Here is a 19,182-nt window from a genome sequence, read left to right on the forward strand (position 1 = left end):
ACTGGGGGAACAGCTGGGCATATTACTGGGGACACAGCTGGACGTACTACTGGATACACAGCAGGGCATATTACTGGGGGCACAGCTAGACATACTACTGGAAGCACAGCTGGGCATATTACTGGGGGCACAGCTGGGCATATTACTGGGGGCACAGCTGGACATAATCCTGGAAGCACAGCTGGGCATATTACTGGGGGCACAGCTGGACATACTACTAGATACACAGCAGGGCATATTACTGGGGGCACAGCTAGACATAATCCTGGAAGCACAGCTGGGCATATTACTGGGGGCACAGCTGGACATACTACTAGATACACAGCAGGGCATATTACTGGGGCACAGCTAGACATACTACTGGAAGCACAGCTGGGCATATTACTGGGGGCACAGCTGGACATATTACTGGGGGCACAGCTGGACATATTACTGGGGGCACAGTTGGGCATAATTCTGTGAGGGGGCACAATGTGGGTATAAATACTGTTCGGTGGCATGAAGGGGGAATAATTACCATGCATAGTTATGTTTTGGGCCGAGTATGCGTGGCCGCTTGATGTGTGCCTCTCTGTTCATTTAGAAAGTTGGGAGGTATGAGTTCCCTGTACTGTCTATGGACAGTCTGCCCAGGTCTCCAACATTTCATGGTTAGAAATGCCAGTTGATTTATGAGAGAGATGCCCAATTTTAGCAACTGGTTAGACTGTTGTGACATTTTGAGGGATATGGCGCACAGAACAGCCATGTAAAAGCCCACTGACAGGTGCCTTTTTGTGGGCAGCAGAAATCACTGGGCTGAACAGTAAAACCTGAGAAATGTCACCACAGGGCAGCAGCTGCCAGGCAGTGCATGGGACTCTTTAGCATCACTTGTACCAAACAAAGTTAAAGCTTCCCTGTGGGGTGTTAGCGCCATTGAACCCACCCCCAGCTCTGTACAAAGCGCATTCACACCAATCATCTCTGAAAAATCCTATTTTCAGGATTTGCGGTCTCTTTAAAAAAAAAAAAGAAAAAAAAAAAAAAAGATTTTTTTCAGCGTTGACTCTGATCCCTCCGCCGGCGTCACATCACATGCAGCAGCGTATCCTTCCGCAGCGATCGCATCCTGCAGTGGGAGAGCGGCCGGAGCCCCCCGGGTGACAGCACCATGGGAGCCTGGGGACTGAGCCTGGGGGTCCTGCACTGCCTGGGGGTCTACATCCATCTGAGCGTCGGAGACAAGCACAACACAGCCGATGGTATTATAAGGGAAGGCTTTGGCTGGGGATGCCTTGTGGGGAGAGGGCTTTGAGTTTTTTTGGGGTGCCTGCTGTATGTCTATATGAGGGTCACTTTTCAGGGGTGACGTCTGTACCCCACAGCACAGGGTCTGTAATGGGCTCTGCTTACAGGGGGTACTAGGTGGGTTTTGGTGGGGGGGGCTTCATAAAAAAAAAAAGGACAATGCTGATTGGGTCATTTGCATATTCTAGGTTAGAAATGGGATTAATCATTTATAATGACATTGCAGGAGAGTTGCATGGTGGCGGGTGGTAGAGGGTTAATGCTATAATATTGCAATGATGTGGCCATATCGCAACAGATACTGATTCTTAAAGGAAATACTTTATTAATTAGCATTTTTTTGGGGGTGGGAGGTCATCCTTGTAGGGTGGAGGGCATCACACTGGGGCAGATCCAGAACTTGGTGTAGTAAGGGCAGTCTGTGTATGTACCTGTCTCATGTACCCAGTTAGTGCTCTGCCAGCTCATACTGTGCCATGGAAGTTTGGCATATAGCTGATTATATTTTCCAGTGATTGGCATTGGTGGTATGATCTGACTCCCTGGCACAGTATATGCCGTACAGTGTGCGGGGATCTGTGTGGGCACTGGGATCTGATGACATGGACTTTAGGGGGTATTAGTGGTTTCCTGATGCTTTCCTGTAAAGACTGGTGTTGATAGATGCCACTTATGTAATGAGGGTGATCATAGGTGTAGGGGCACTGTGGTGGGGGGCAAGGACGATTAATAATACCGGGGGGGATGTAGTGCGGAGATCCAGATGATGGGGGAGAAGACTCTGCTGATGGAGATTAGTGACAATCTCTCCCCATTGATACATAGGATCCTTCCCTCTATAGATCTCATATCTGTCTATTTCTGTGTATATATCTATCATATCTATCTATTTATCTATCTATTATCTATCTCTCTTTCATCTATCTATCTATTAATCTATTTATCTCAGTTCTATCTATCTCTCTGTATCTATCTATCTATCTATCTATCATCTATCTATTATCTATCTATCTCATCTATCTATCTCTGTCTATCTTTCATCTATCTATTATCTATCTATCTATCTATCTATCTATCTATCTATCTATCTATCTGCCTGTCTATCTGCCTGTCTATCTATCTCATATCAGTTTATCTTCTGTCTTTCTTTAATCTCTTTGTATTTTACTATTGCATGTCTATCCTTATGCCAATCTCATCTATCTATCTACCCATTATCTATCTATCTATCTTATTTCCATTTATCTTCTATTTCTTTAAAATCTTTGTTTTCAACTATTGCATGTCCATCCTTCTGCTAATCTATTTATCTTTCCTTATCTATCTATCTATCTATCTATCTATCTATCTATCCATCCATTCATCTCCTTTTTCATCTGTCTATCTATCTATCTCATATCTATCTATCCATCCATCTATTCATCTCTTTTTTTCATCTGTCTATCATTCTTTCAGTCTCATGTATACATGTCTATCTAATCCATAAATCTTCCTGTCTGTCCGTCTGTCTGTCTCTACACATACGCTCTTGAGTTGCTATGCGCTGTAAGTGCAAATAGATTACTGCACAGGATTGCACTTTGCATGAAGTGACTGTGGGTGTAATTGAAGCCAGTGTGCAGAAGATGAAATGTGTAGGAGAAGGGGGTGCGTCTCTTTCTAGATTTAGGGTGAAGGCACTGTAGATATACATATATATATATAGAATGATTAGAATTATGGCAGCAAGAAGACACAAGAGAAACACATGTTGTTGCTAACCTATAGATATATAGATGTAAAACTAGTGAAAATGTCTCTAAATGTTGTCCATCCAGCCATATAAAATATTGGGAGAGGTTCCATCCTATATGGGGATCGTCCCTTTGCAAGTGGATGGCAGCGCTCCAATCTGTGGTCCTTCACGGCCGCCTGTATTCTGCTGAAATCCCCCTCATGGGTTCTTATCAGAATCGCTGTACTGTATAAACGGAGATATGACAATGTATCAGGGAATAGCTCGTTGTTAATGTAATATTTAAAGGGACTCCAAGCCAGAGCAGGCTTAAGATCAGAATCCGAGAAGGTGGGGGTGACTGGGACTACGGAAAAGGTAGAGTGGTTTTAGATATGACACCCATACAGTTAGAAGTGGGGCCCCTATCAACATGTGAAGGGTTAATAATGCCCACCAGCTCCTCATTACAATCCCTGGGGATGATATATGGAATGATCCAGGAGTTACCAGGAGATGGAGACGTAAAAGAGCGTAAGAGAGAAAGTAATGGGAACACGAACTAAGTAACGCAATGCATCATGCAGACAGTGAGGTTCCTGCACTAATAAAGGAAAATGTGTAATAGTCTATAGTGAAAAACCTGACAAATGGCCCTGGTGCATTGGGGGGTTACATACAGAAGAGAAATAAATGAATGCTCACACGGCAGAGTTTTCCATCAGAGGAATTCATGGACTGAAATGCGCAAAATCCGCCATGTGAACATACCCTGAGATGTGAAAGGGACTTGTTACCTAGGACACAGCTCTTTAAATCCGTCCGTTTGATCCCTTTTCATTGCCAGTAATGGGTTATAGAACTTGTTCCATGACTCCCAAGAAGTAACCACCATTTTTGGGGTCCTGAACAAGGCACATAATCCCTTTCACTTAGGGGCAAGAAGAGAAATCAGTGAATTAAAGGGTTTTCTAGGGTTTTGGTACTGATGGCCTGTCCTCAGGATAGGTCATCAATATCTGATTGGTAGGGGTCAGCGTCCCAGCACCCCAGCTGGTAGGAGCGCTGTGGCCTCTGTGCCGCTTACCAAGCACAGCGCCCTTCATTGCGTAGTGGTTGTGCTTGATATTGCGGTCCAGGTCCATTCACTTGAATGGGACTGAGTTGCAAATAGACCATGTGACCTATTAATGAAGAGGCCCCCGGTGCTCTGTAGCCTCTTCAAACAACTGATCGGCATGGGTGTTGGAAGTCAGACCCCCACCAATCTGATATTGTGGATGGTGCATCAATGTCAAAATACTGGGCGCCACAACCTTTAAAGGGGTTTTACAGGGCTATCCGTAGGATAAGTAATCAGTATCAGATTGGTGGGGGTCCGACTCTCGGCTGACTGATGAGCATGCAGCTTACCGGAGCCAGGCGCACTCCCCATTCACTTGTATAGGACTGAGCCGATATCCTAAAGAATGATCATCATTATAGGAGTCCTAGAAAACCAGAAGCGGCCCTTGTATGCAAGGCTTTTTCGGAAAGAGAGCCGCCCTTGTTGCATTTTATTTATTTATTTATTTAGAAAACCGGAGAGATTTATCAATGCAATTATATTGGTTTTCTAGTACAAAGGAATTGGAAAAAATGACTCTTAGCAGAAACACCATTTAGAGGAAGCCTCAGCATCTATGACCATTTGTCAGAGCAAGTGGATATAATTTATTATTATTTAGAGAAAAATGGGGGTGAACGGTATAAAGTATGACCAGGTGTGGTTCAATGGTGCGCACACCCCTTGGGGGGATTACTGTGTATACTCCATTTGTATTCTGCCCTGGTGTACACTGCTGCAGCTCTTTGTTAGTGGCTGTCCACTTTGATTTAAAGAGAGGGATCGTAACCGGTAGACCGCCCCTCTGTGACATCCATATGCCTTAAACTAGTGGATGCGAAATGTCCTCTCCATAAGACAATCCCTTTAAGAATCATTGCACCGTTATGCCTATAGTGTTTAAAGGGGTTTTCCAAGATTCTGATATTCATGACCTATCCTCAGGATAGCGAAGACCACAGTAGACAATAAACAGGCATCGGGGTGCTGCCTTTGGCTTTAGATGACGGTTGTTTATTAGGATAAATGCTGGGCATAAAATTTACAACACATTTCGTGGGTTAACTGACCATTTCTTCAAGGTAGATCGTCAATGTCAGATCAGTGTGGGAACCGACACCCAGGAACTCAGTTTGAGGAGGCCATGGCGCCTCGGTAAAAGCCACATCCACAGTTTACGAAGGACCACTGCCGTCCATTAGATAGCAGCTGTGCTTCATATTGCTTAGGGAGCGTGATCAATGAACTTGGAGTCACTGGTCTAGGAAGAGTCTGCGACGCTCACTGGAGTGTGTGACCTCTTCAGACAGCTGGTCAGCGAGGATGCTGATAGTCGGACCCCCGCTGATCTGATACTAATGACCTGTACTGAGGATAGGCCAGCAATATCAAAATCTCAGACAACCTTGTATAATTTCAGTAAAAGTGAGTCAGGAACCAGGTCAGGTCTCTTACAATTACACACTAGACAGTCCCCAAAAAATGCCACTTTGACAAATAGTCTGATCTATATGACCCTTATCTCAGAGATAGAAAATACCACCATAAAATACCAGTATTGAATCAAAATGCACTGTGGTCCAGAATGTTTCATATATTCATAGTATACTACCACCTCGTTGAGACATTCAGCAGAGCCAAGAAGGTTCATGAAACCCTTCCCTGCAATAGAGAAGATCCCTGTTTGTAAGTAGTCGGGGCACGAGGGGCCTTTGATTCTGGCTTTACGACTAGCAGTTTGGGCATTGTTTTAGTAAATGTAATTATGGCCACTGTGTCCATACACATTAGATATGTCTATAGGAGCTTCCGACTATCACCCCGAGGGTAGATTTGAGGGGAACTAAGGTTTGGGCTGTTGGATTTCAACTGGGTGATGCTTTTGTTAAAGATACTGGCAGAAGTGTCTGGTAGAGGCTCTCCCCATTCAGGACGCATGCCTAGCTGAGTTTACAGCTTACATGTGTATGGAGGCACTGCAGGTGATGACTGTTGGCTCATCAAGCGTTTAGCTGACAGCTATCTATTGCATACTTACCAACTCTCCTAAAGCATCCAGGAGTCTCCAAAAAAAAATGAAAAACCACCTGGACTTCTGGAAAAGTTGCCAAATTTCAAAGACAACTCTAAAACCAGCTGGAACCCTACAGAAAACAGCATTGGATGTGTGTGGCGGCGGGATGCTGCATTATCAAACTTCACATTGATGTGGCGGTGCTGGAGGTGGCACAGAGGTGGCATGGTCCACTTTATTGGGAACATGGTCTATGTTAGGGGCCATGTCAGTTCCCGGGAGACAATAACAGCGTCTTGCTTTACGCACCCCACTACTGACCTCTCAGAAGCCATTTCTATAAAGATGGCAACAAGTATTATCTCATATGTATGGCCAGCCTTAGATAGATGTCGGCCAAATGCTTCTGTGTATGGGTTTCTCTTGTCACTTGTTGCTGGATGAGTTTTTACTTGGGTGGAAATGTTCCTGTCTCTACTAATTTGCTGTCCTGCTGTTAGAAATACCTTGGTCCCATAAGGGCAGATGATCAGGGCCCCTTGACTCCCTTGTATGTGTATCTTACATTTAGTGGGCGTCTGATGAAGGATGCTTATGCAACCTCTCAGACACATACCATATATTTATTTGGTCCACGGGGGTAAGGGAACCACTAAGTACTTGGGGCCTGCTCAATTACACCATGTTGAAAACCAGGTTTGCACATCATTGTCTTATAAAAAGGGCTATTTCTCTTTATGAGTAAAACTTTGTAGTTCTAAATAGCGTGAGAGGCTTATTCCTTTGAAATTGTGCTGAAGAACTAACTCAGAAGGTATGGCTTCCTTTGCAATAAAATGGAACTTCTTTACACCTTCCCTTACATGAAGTTCACACTTCTCACAGTTGAGATACAATATTCCAAATACAGGCTAATCCTAGCTGGTCACATTTCGGCAAATGTCTTAAACCAGAGTGGGTGGTTCCTCTCCATGTCACTCTTAAGCTATGAGAGAGCTTATTCTTTCGGTTTCATCTTCAGATTTCTTGGGTCATGAAGAAGTCCCTTCTTCTGCCGGTCCTGCCTCACCTGGACTCCTCTCGAGTTCTGGTTGACTGAGTCCCACTCTGCTCTTCTTTACCACAGATGGTGCTGACTCATCCACACCGGGAAAACACTCCACGTTCTTATGCCTCCTATCTTGCCTCCTACCCCTTTTCGCCCTTGTACATTCTGGATGGTCTCAAAGGAACAGCCACTGTACACCATCACAATTCAATACAGGTATCCACAACCACCTAACTCCAAGCCCACCATCCTGGGGGGAAGGTAATCCACTCCTTATAGCCACTTATTTACTTATCTGGGCCTCTGTATTCCCTAATGGTAGCTCTGCTAATCGATACCGATGGATGTAGAACTGATCTCTTGGCATGGTGGTTATCTCTTCATCTTGGTCTATGGAGGCCAGAGTCTGGTCTGTGTAGACAATCACTCGGTATAATGAATAATGATCACACAGTACCGCAATAATGTCACTGTCGTCTAATAACTCTCTGGATGCGTACACAGCATTAACAATTACATCGGTAATGTACACTCATTTACATTACTTTCTCCGGTTTAATAATCTCTCTTTTTGCTGACTTGGGTCTATCATGGTGATGTGCCACGATGGGCATTCATTTGTTCTATATGTTGGCAGCTAAGAAAATAAAGATGTAACAGAATATTCCCTAATTGCCTATTTTCCTAAAACCATATTCAACAGATAATTAAGCTTGAAGAGTCCTTTTGCAGTGAAAATGTTTTCTAAAAGGGCAATCTTTTGAGGAATGTATTGATGTATTCATGAAGAAGATGGTAACCAGTGAAATATAAAGATCGGCCTAGGTGGAAAGTGTGGCCTTTATCGTTCCTAGTATAATATGCTACATACCTATGACAGGTTTGCATTGCAGACATTTGTATCATAGAATATACCTGATTGGGGGTCACTATGTTTATGGCAGCCATGCTTGACTATGCCAAGTCAACTCTTCGGAGCAGAACCTTTCATGACTGATGAGCAGTGATCAACCTTTGATAAAGATGTTCTGACTTATCCAACAAGGTGGCAACATGTGTTCAACAGTCTTAGGAGTCCAGTGGGTGGTCCTGTCAGCGATTGACAGCTATCTCTATATGCACAGTGGTATAAAGAAGTCTGTCAATCACTGATCGGACCGCCCACTGGTCTCCAAAGCTGAGAAAGGACAGGTATTTAAATGAATGAATTACAAGTTTTATTGAATCTTTTCCCATTAAACAATATATCAATCTGCTCAGCTCCTTCTGCTCTATAACATGCTGCCTGCATTTTTATAGTAAAGGGGTTATCCGATTTCAGAAACATCCCCCTATGTGCCGGGCCCCTCACAGGTTATATACTTACCCCGCTTCCTACGCTGTTCCTGGTCCCCCGATGTCGGGTGTGGGGGGGAGCAGCCAATGTCAGGCAGGGATGGGGATGCGCCTCCCTAGCATCACCCCATCACCGTCCCTGCCTGCCATTGGCTGCTCCCCCTAGTCACCGGATGTTTTCATCTGTGTTTAGGGAGAAGCAGTGGTGTGGGGACCAGGAGCGGCGCCGGGAGCGGGGTAAGTATATTACCTGTGTGGGGCCCGGAAAACCCCTTTAAAGTTTGAATGTAGTGGTGGGTGATGCCATTCCTGACCTAAGGTCCATTCAAATCGTAGACACTACACTTCCATTCTAGTGATCGTTGGGGTCCTAGCGGTTGAACCCGCACTGATCTAACAGCTATCCCGTATCCAGTGGGTGTGGCATAATGTCTTGTTATCAGGATACCCCTTTAAGGTCTCCTATGCTTGTTTTATAATCGATTGGTGCTCGTTTTGGGATCTGGCCGTCTAAAAAGACCTTTAGTTATAAAAACTGTTGTAATTATTCAATTGTGACTTGAAATGTAATGGAATATTAAAGTAGTATTTAGCCTGGGTAGCTGACTAGTCCTTTCCTGGGGCACCTCATCTGCTATTGCAACATCAGTTCTTCCTTGGACAGATGATACTGGAAGTATATGAGGCTCCGTTCCCGAGTTATGATATTTTTTCTTAATATGCAGATGAGGTGCTTTTGGTGCAATGAGGGCGTCACCATTTCTCTTGTTGCACCCAAGCTTAACTATTTTCTGAAGCCAGCCCCTCCCTCACTGCTTTGGCCCTGTCAATTGAAGAAGCTAGGGATGGGCTTGACGACAGAAATAAGTGGAGCTTGGGTGCAAAAAGGGCAATGGTGAAGCTCACGTTGCACCATAGGCCTAATTTGCATATTAGGGAAAAGTATCAGAACTTAGGAAACGGGCCTCGGATCAACAGAAGAAGTGTCTGGGTTAAGGGTGTCTGTCATCTTTTAGAATATTTGGGAACCGTTTATGGGTGCACATGTATCCTCATATTCCCTTTTAGGGCATTCCATAGAGAGGGTCTATTGGTGACATATATCCTTAATCCAGGCTCATAGCCTCGTAGGGTTGATCCTACAGTTTAAAATGATACAGTACCTTCCTTCTTACTGTCTCCACCATGGTGGTTAATTTAATTATACCTTTATTACTTTGCTGGAAGGCAATTTCGAGCACCAGGAGGCTGGCTTTTTCAGTACGAGCACCGCTATGCGACGCCTACCGACATCTACACAACCCCCCCAGATTGACAGCGCTAGAGTACGACTTTGACTTAATCTAGCGCTGTCAATCAAGGAGAGGGGGGTGTTTAGGCGTCTCAGAGCGGTGCTCATACAGAAAAAGCCAGCCTCCTAGTGCTCGAAATTGCTTGCCAGCATAGGATTAAAAGTAAGATTTTATCAACAACCATGGGGGCGACAGTGAGGGGAAAGGTATAACTTTAAACTGCAGGATCACCCCTACCAGGCTATGTGCCTGGTTTAATAGGGGTGATCTGATAGCCACTTTAAAGGGAGTCTGTCACCTCCATATGGCCATATAGAGCGCTTACATTGTCCTATCGCACACCTATACATGAATGTTATGGTACCTTTGTCTTTACACTTGCAGAAGCTGGAAAAACAAACTTAGATTGATATGCAAATGAGCACTCGCAAGTGCCCAGGGGCGGCGTTTACTGTGTTGGTGCCCAAGCTGCCCTGCCCTTGCATCATCCTAAGGTCCGGCCGAGATCCCGCTTTGTTGCGTTTTCCGGCGCATGCGCAGTAGTTAAAGCGATGCAATGCCCACAATGGGCATTTCAGTGCGCATGCTCCGGCCCAGCGAGGCAGTGCACAGTCGCGGGATCTCGGCCTCCCCTTAGGATTACGCAAGGAAATAGGAGGGCGGGCATAGGCAGAGGCTGGGGCGGGGGAACAATGAAAAAAGGCAGCGACGCCTGGGCACCAACACAGTGAACACCGCCCCTGGGCACTTGCGAGAGCTCATTTGCATATCAATCAAAGTTAGTTTTTCCCCAGCTTCTGCAAGTGTAAAGACAAAGACAAAGGTACCATAACATCCATGTATAGGTGTGCTTTAGGGCAATGTAAGCGCTGTATATGGCCATATGGAGGTGACAGACTCCCTTTAAGTCATTTGTTGTATACCCTAGGCTTTGTGATATGTTAATTTTTATTTGATTACTGTATGTATGTGTATATATATATATATATATATATATATATATATATACAAAACAGCAAATACCGCAGCAGCACAGTCAGACCGTGTGCACTGGGTGCAATTCCTCACAGAGGTCGGCTTCTCCTCCACGATATGTACCTTCCAAAGAACGAGGCAGCACTTCCAGATTTCGGTGGCAAGACCCCAAAACTTTATTCCCAGCAACGTTTCGGCCAACTCAATGAGGCCTTTGTCAAGCTACACAACAGTGCATAATACCTGAGTCTATATACCCACAGCTCAGTGCAAACACAGTGTAATTAGTGAACTCACATGTTAGCAATAAAGTCACATGACTTCCAGCAATAACATCACATGATACTCTGTGCCAAATAAATACTAGTGATACATCCTTATGCATGTCAAGTATATTTTTATTTTTAGTGATTATACAAACAATCAGTGTTATACAGTACAGGTAGTGTTTCCGATACAGATATCTATAGCCCTTAACATCAAACGATAAGGGGCCAAGGGTCTGATCTCATGTGGATTATAAAAGTGCTCAGTGTATTAGAGGTTAAAAACCTATTAAGAAGGATACAGCTGTATCCTATGACATTTAAAATAGTGTTGCATACCGTCAATGGATCTGGCGTGGCCGCAAGTGCTGGCGTCCCCATCTCCGCTGTGCGCATGCGCCGGGCCAGACGTTCCTCCCCCTCCTCCCGACTCCCGCTACGCACCCACGCTCGCACGCTCCCTGGAACGCAGCGTCATTCAGTGGAGCGCATTCGCGCGCGCGGAAGCGAAGGGAGAAGAGCAAGGACATGTGACACGGCTCCAGTCACACCGGCGTCGAGGGGGGCGTGCCAGTGGCCATGGCAACCTGGGATGTATACATCCCGGTGAGGACACCAGTGGGGCAACAGGACCGTCACATACATGCATACTCTCCACATAAGTGACTCATTAACTATACTATCAGTGGGAGAGGGGGCCGAGGGATAGAGACGGATGGCACTGCGTTGTCAGTGGCAACATAGCCAAACTCAGATTGCCTGGTTGTAAAGGAGTCAACCCAAGGACCTGTCATCCCCCTCCCACTGGTCTCGCTAGTGTTGCTCCAATGGAATAAACCCTTCCCATCAGCATACACCAAACCGTGGTGAATACCATTCATGCTGACTGGCAATATTGGTTTATGACCAGTATCTCAGCATTCCACCACCATCATAGTAACAATTAATTTTGTGGGTTACACCCAAATTAGTATCCTGCCCTATGTGATAAGTCCATGGAGTCACCCACCGGGGTCCACCTGATCTTTATATAGTAAACCCAGCCACACTCGCAGTATCCACGGATCCATACTATTAAGCTTATCCAGATTATCAGAAAAAATCAAAATGGAAAAATGGAGATACACATCAGTTGAATCAAAGCTAGCACTGTTGTATACCCCCCACACCTGACAGAACAGAGTAGACCCCCCATGTCAGAAGAGCCACCCACACATCCTATCCACACAGATCCCATCTACATTCTGCATTAAGGCCATGAGGCTTCAATGTACGTAATCGATGAATCCACATGATCTCACGCTGCTTCAATATTCGCTCCCTATTGCCTTCCCTTTTAAGGGGGGAATGTGATCAATCACCCTGAATTTCAGGTCCCTCTCCCTGTGCCCAGCTTCTACAAAGTGCTTGGGCACAGGGAGGTCCCTCCGTTTTTGACGGATAGAGTACCTGTGATAGTTCATCCTCGTCTTAACATCACAAATGGTCTCCCCCACATAGAGAAGGTTGCAGGGGCAAGATAGAAGGTAGACGACAAATTAACTATTACATGTAAGGAAGTGTCGTATTTCAAACTGGGTGTTCAATACCGGGTGCATGAATTTCCCCCCTTTCAGCATATAGCTGCAATTCACGCAGCTAAGACACGGGTAGCATCCAGATTTCTTTTGACCTATATACGTTTGAGTGGATGTCCTATCTCCAGCTACCTCTGCCCTAACCAATTTGTCACGTAGACTGCTCGATCTCCTATATGACATTAGGGGGGGGCACAGCAAATTCCTTAGCACTACCAAAATTGCTATTCAGTATACATATATACACACACACTGTATATACTCAAACACAGTTGTCTATGCCTTGTAGAAACTCAGAGGTGGTCTGGAACGCAGCCATCCAGTGGCTGAAAATGCAAAAGCCTGTGTTGGCCCATTTAATTGCTCCAAAAAGGGTCAGATCACATCGCCTGCCCATTGTATGGCGATCCTAATCTGTGTCATCTTTAAAAGCCCTTTTGCATGAAGGTGATGAATGAGGTTTTAATATTTCTGTCACACTTGACTGTGCATAAATCATACATTTGTAGATATGGGAAGTTCAGATACTGTCTGGTTTTGTTGGATGTCCAGGAGACTGCAGATAATCACTACAGTGTTGTCCTATATTTGTCATTTCCTGACTGTAGATTATCAGGACAGGATCAGACAGTGCTGGGTCTCTATATAATGTCCAGTGATCTCCTGACTACAGATTATCAGGACAGGATCAGACAGTGCTGGGTCTCTATATAATCTCCAGTGATCTCCTGACTACAGATTATCAGGACAGGATCAGACAGTGCTGGGTCTCTATATAATGTCCAGTGATCTCCTGACTACAGATTATCAGGACAGGATCAGACAGTGCTGGGTTTTTATATAATGTCCAGTGATCTCCTGACTACAGATTATCAGGACAGGATCAGACAGCGCTGGGTCTCTATATAATGTCCAGTGATCTCCTGACTACAGATTATCAGGACAGGATCAGACAGTGCTGAGTCTCTATATAATGTCCAGTGATCTCCTGACTACAGATTATCAGGACAGGATCAGACAGTGCTGGGTCTCTATATAATGTCCAGTGATCGATTATCAGGACAGGATCAGACAGTGCTGGGTCTCTATATAATGTCCAGTGATCTCCTGACTACAGATTATCAGGACAGGATCAGACAGCGCTGGGTCTCTATATAATGTCCAGTGATCTCCTGACTACAGATTATCAGGACAGGATCAGACAGTGCTGGGTCTCTATATAATGTCCAGTGATCTCCTGACTACAGATTATCAGGACAGGATCAGACAGTGCTGGGTCTCTATATAATGTCCAGTGATCTCCTGACTACAGATTATCAGGACAGGATCAGACAAGCTGGGTCTCTATATAATGTCCAGTGATCTCCTGACTACAGATTATCAGGACAGGATCAGACAGTGCTGTGTCTCTATATAATGTCCAGTGATCTCCTGACTGCAGATTATCAGGACAGGATCAGACAGCGCTGGGTCTCTATATAATGTCCAGTGATCTCCTGACTACAGATTATCAGGACAGGATCAGACAGTGCTGTGTCTCTATATAATGTCCAGTGATCTCCTGAATACAGATTATCAGGACAGGATCAGACAGTGCTGTGTCTCTATATAATGTCCAGTGATCTCCTGAATACAGATTATCAGGACAGGATCAGACAAGCTGGGTCTCCATATAATGTCCTGTGATCTCCTGACTACAGATTATCAGGACAGGATCAGACAGCGCTGGGTCTCTATATAATGTCCTGTGATCTCCTGACTACAGATTATCAGGACAGGATCAGACAGCGCTGGGTCTCTATATAATGTCCAGTGATCTCCTGACTACAGATTATCAGGACAGGATCAGACAGCGCTGTGTTTCCATATAATGTCCAGTGATCTCCTGGCTGTAGATTATCAGGACAGGATCAGACTGTATTCACGGTGTTGCACTTTTAGAGGCGAGTGGGTTAAGGAAAGGCAGTGCGGTTTTCTCCTATCTACATGAGATCTGCACTCATAATCAGATGCCTGTATGGGTTCCTGTAATGCCGCCAGCATGTTAATCAGACCCTCGGTGGGGTTTGCGTTTATTGTACGACAGATCTTGCTCTGCCGGGAGAAGTAGACACTCTGTGTACTGAAAATCCCCTATTAATATTTTATTACCATGAATCTGCAACTGTGTACAGACAATGTGCAGGCAGGTGGGGGGAAAGGAGAGGATATAGGTGGGGGAATCATTTGCACAATATACAAGCTGTGCATCCTCAATGACTTCTCTGGCTAAAATATGCTCATGACAATTTTAGATACAGGCAACCTAAGCAGATCGTGTAAGTTTTAACACAAAGACTTGTTGTCTATGGAAGATGCAATGTGATCTAAAGGAGCAGGTGACAGATCTGAGATCGCAACTACCAGTAAATAAAAATGTGTGAAATGTAAGAAAATGTGTACTTGAACAGGTAGTGGAGGTAATGCAATATGTTTTCATCATGTTGTCTTGAACGTCATATTGGAAGCTGTAATTTTGTTAGAGTTAAAGTCTATGGTCACCTTGGGGGGAGTTTTTTTTATGATTGTATTTTACTCATTTTGGGCAAAAAAAATGTTTTTTCAATTTGTCTTTATTAAAAAAATTCTTCAGTTTTTGTGATAAATGCGGTAAAAAATCTGTCTATTTGCAAACAATCCTTCCTGAGTTACATCAGCTGAGGGCTCATGTGAAGCCTCTTGTCTGATATCCTGTCCTTATAAACACTCATTTAAAGGGAGTCTGTCACCACAATTTTACCGAATACACTGCTTACATAACGCTGTAGCATAAATGTACATGAGTCAAAAGGTACCTTTGTTCTTTTGTTCTGACATTGACCAGCTGCAAAAAAACAGTTTTATTCATTTGCGAATAGGATGGGGACCCATTCATTTCAATGGGTCCGCAAAAAATGCGGACAGCACACTGTGTTGTCCGTTACGTAGTCCCGCAAAAATGTCCTATTCTAGTCAGTTTTGCGGACAAGGATAGGCATTGTTACAATGGATCCACAAAAAAAAACAGGTGACATATGGACGTCATCCGTTTTTTTTTGCGGACCGCAAAACACATATGGTTGTGTGCATAAAGCCTTATCCTGTCCCTGATCTGGAGAACTTGGGCCTTACAAGGTGAAGGCAGTGTCGTGGTGGGGTGTATATTTGAGACTTGCGTTCTTTTTCCAGTCCCTGGTGACTGCTTGGTTATTGCAGGGGTGCACCTAGCCTTCCTGCTGCCTGAGGCGAAAGCTGAAACAGTGTCCCCCTTCCCCAATGCCAATTTCTTAACCTAACCCATTCCCTTCAGCTCATGGCCCTTCGGCTGCCCTCCTCTTGCCCCTACCTGGTGCTGCCTGAGGCTCATTGGTGGTGCAGCCCTGGGTTATTGTGTAGGACTCCTTTTGCATTTTCTTATTCGTCTGGGAAATTCCTGTTTGGGATGTCTCATCTATGTTATTTACCAGCATGCTGAACACGTTCTCACCAATTAATTGTATTTTTGTTTCATCCCTGCCCAGTAGATGCCTAAAGGGACATTAAACCTAGAAATACATGATAAAGAGGACAGGAGACAATCTTGTCCTCGCTGTTTTTTAGTTTACAGGATGGACAGCCCAGCCCACTGTCCACCTCCAGTAGAATAGCAGATATAAACAATAAAAAATTGGCTGTCTTACAGTAATTTGCATCAACTTTTCCTAGTTAATAAAGATATATTACATTTACATAAAAAACCTTTGTAAGGCAAAAATAGACAGAAATAAACTTCAACTTTATGTACTGTCCCTTTAAATGCAGAGCCCACGCATAAATGATAAAAATATACAACATAGCAGCTTCCGTATAATTTGTTTGTTCTGGGCGTGTGATTAGTAACGTTACCTAATATATTGGCTTTATCATACACCCCTCATGTCTACCTAACCGCAAACTAACATAACAAGCCGCCCCATAATATGGACACAATCTAACAGCGCATTACGGACATACTAACAGAAGAGTGTATGATAAAGCTAATATATTAGGTAACGTTACTAATCACACGCCCAGAACAAACAAATTATACGGAAGCTGCTATTTTGTATATTTTTATCATTTATGCGTGAGCTCCACATTTAAAGGGACAGTACATAAAGTTTACGTTTATTCCTGTCTATTTTTGCCTTACAAAGGTTTTTTATGTTAATATTTTATGTAAATGTAATATATCTTTATTAACTTGGAAAAGTTGAAGCAAATTACTATAACCCAGCCAGATTTTTATTGTTTATATCTGCTATTCTACTGGAGGTGGACAGTGGGCTGGGCTCCAGTTTTTACCGGTGAGCATCACCAATACTATACAACTGCATGTAGACGTCTCAGAGAACATAGGAGTTAATCTCCTGTTGATTTGTTCTATGTTTGACAGGAGACAAGCTGAGGTGGGGGATAGCCAATAGGGTGGGGCTTTTGTGTCCTACTGCAGGGGACAGGGCAGAGAGGGTAGGCTTCTGCTGCAGTCATTTGTCATACATCTAGAAGGAGGACAGTGAAGAGGAGGACGGAGGACATGGCTGAGCTCCTGGGGCAAGTAAAGAAGAAGATTTCATACATTTTTACTTTGTCTTAAAAGGGTTTTACAAGACTGATAACCTATCTTGAGGATAGGCCATCAGTATCCGATCAATGGGGTCTAACACTTGGGAACCCCACCGATCAGGTGTTTGAGAAAGCATTGCTGTCCATTGTATAGCGGTTGTGCTTGGTATGGCACTCAGCCCCATTTACTTCTATGGGTCCGAGCCGTACCTTGACCACGTGACCGATGAACTGGCCTAGGAAAAGCTGTGAGAAGGCTGCCGTGCTACTGCGAGCTCCAGTGCCTTTCTCAAACAGCTGATCGGCGGGGGTCCCGAGTGTCGGACCCCCACCGATCAGAAACTGATGAACTATCCTGAGGAGAGTTCATCAGTTTTAACCGTTGTGCTCAGTATCACGCTCAGCCCCATTCACTTCTGTGGGGCGGAGATGCGCTTTGGCTATGTCACCGATAACTGTGTCACCACTGGCCTAGGAAAAAGCTTGAGAAGGCCGCGGCTCTACTGCGGGTGCCTCTGCTTTCTCAAACAGCCGATTGGCGGGGATCCCAAGTGTCGGACCCCCCCACGATCAGATACTGATGACTTATCCAAAGGATAGGTCATCAGATAAAAGCTAGAAAATCCCTTTAATTCTAATATGAGATAAATAGGTTCAAAGGAAAGATGGAGATGAGAAGGAGGAATTACTGGATTTTTTTTTGGTTTATGCAAGTTTCATGTTTTGTGGTCCTTTAACATTTCATTAAGGCCTCATGCACACGACCGTTGTTGTGTTCCGTTCCGCAAAATGGGGTTCCGTTGTTCCGTGATCCGTTTCCGTTTTTGTTTCCGCGTGTCTTCCTTTATTTTTGGAGGATCACCAGACATGAAGGAAAGTAAAAAAAAGTCTAAGTCTAGTTTGCCATGCAAATGATAGGAAAAAAACGGACGCGGATGACAATCTTGTGTGCCTCCGTGTTTTTTTTCACGGACCCATTGACTTGAATGGGTCCGCGAACCGTTTTCCGTGAAAAAAATAGGACAGGTTATATTTTTTTGACGGACTGAAACCACGGATCACGGACGCGGATGACAAATAGTGCATTAGCCGAGTTTTCAACGGTTCTATTGAAAGTCAACGGGTCCGCAGAAAATAACGAAAAACGGAACAACGGAAACGGAATGAAACAACGGTCGTGTGCATGAGGCCTAAAGAAAACATGGTAGATGTATGCAAGCCAGGGCCATTTTGGCAAATACTGTGTGCAGAGGATGTACATTTCATATAAATGAGTTGGTCAAGCATTCAAGATGTATATAATGGTCTTCTGTAGCTTCCAAATGTTAGTAGACTAGTTCCAGAAATAGTATAGGATATCTTCAAAGTGTTCCCTTAGATGTTGCAGTGCTTGGTTAGCAATATTGTCCTACAGCACTGGGGTCTGGGGTTTAAATCCAGCTGAGAGTAATATCTTCATGGAGTTTGTGTGTTTTCCCTGTGTTTGCATGGGTTTCCTAGTTTCCCTAAGGCCCCTTTCACACAAGCGTTGCGGATTGGGGCAGGATGTGTTCAGGGAAAATGGTGCGATTTAGGCACTAAAACAAGTCAGTTTTCACTGCGATTGCATTCCATGTTTGCGTTTTTTCCGCGCGTGTACAAAACATTGTAACGCGTTTTGCACGTGCGTGAGAAAAATCTGCATGTTTGGTACCCAGACCCGAACCTGGAATTCTTCACAGAAGTTCGGGTTTGGGTTAGGTGTTGTGTAGATTTTATTATTTTACCTTATAACATGGTTATGAGGGAAAATAATAGCATTCTTACTACAGAATGCATAGTACAATAGCGCTGGAGGGGATAAAAAAAATTATTTAACGCACTTTAATCCACTTGATTGCGCAGCCCGGCTTCTCTTTTGTCTTCTTCTTTGAGTAATAGGACCTTTGATGACGTCACTGCGCTTATCACATGGTCCATCACAC

The 19,182-nt window shown here is 44.3% G+C and overlaps 1 protein-coding gene across 1 annotated transcript in view; it reads left to right on the plus strand.

Moving 5' to 3' along the window:
- Nucleotides 1-1,104: 1,104 nt before the first annotated feature.
- VSTM2L (V-set and transmembrane domain containing 2 like) overlaps nucleotides 1,105-19,182 on the plus strand; it is a 58,087-nt gene continuing 40,009 nt past the window's right edge. Inside the window, exon 1 of the mRNA XM_044299239.1 lies at nucleotides 1,105-1,244. Within this exon, the coding sequence (XP_044155174.1) occupies nucleotides 1,154-1,244 (91 nt within the window). The 5' untranslated portion in view covers nucleotides 1,105-1,153. The remainder of the gene's footprint in view (nucleotides 1,245-19,182) is intronic.

Source organism: Bufo gargarizans, chromosome 6, assembly GCF_014858855.1.
Source record: "Bufo gargarizans isolate SCDJY-AF-19 chromosome 6, ASM1485885v1, whole genome shotgun sequence".
NCBI lineage: Eukaryota > Metazoa > Chordata > Amphibia > Anura > Bufonidae > Bufo > Bufo gargarizans.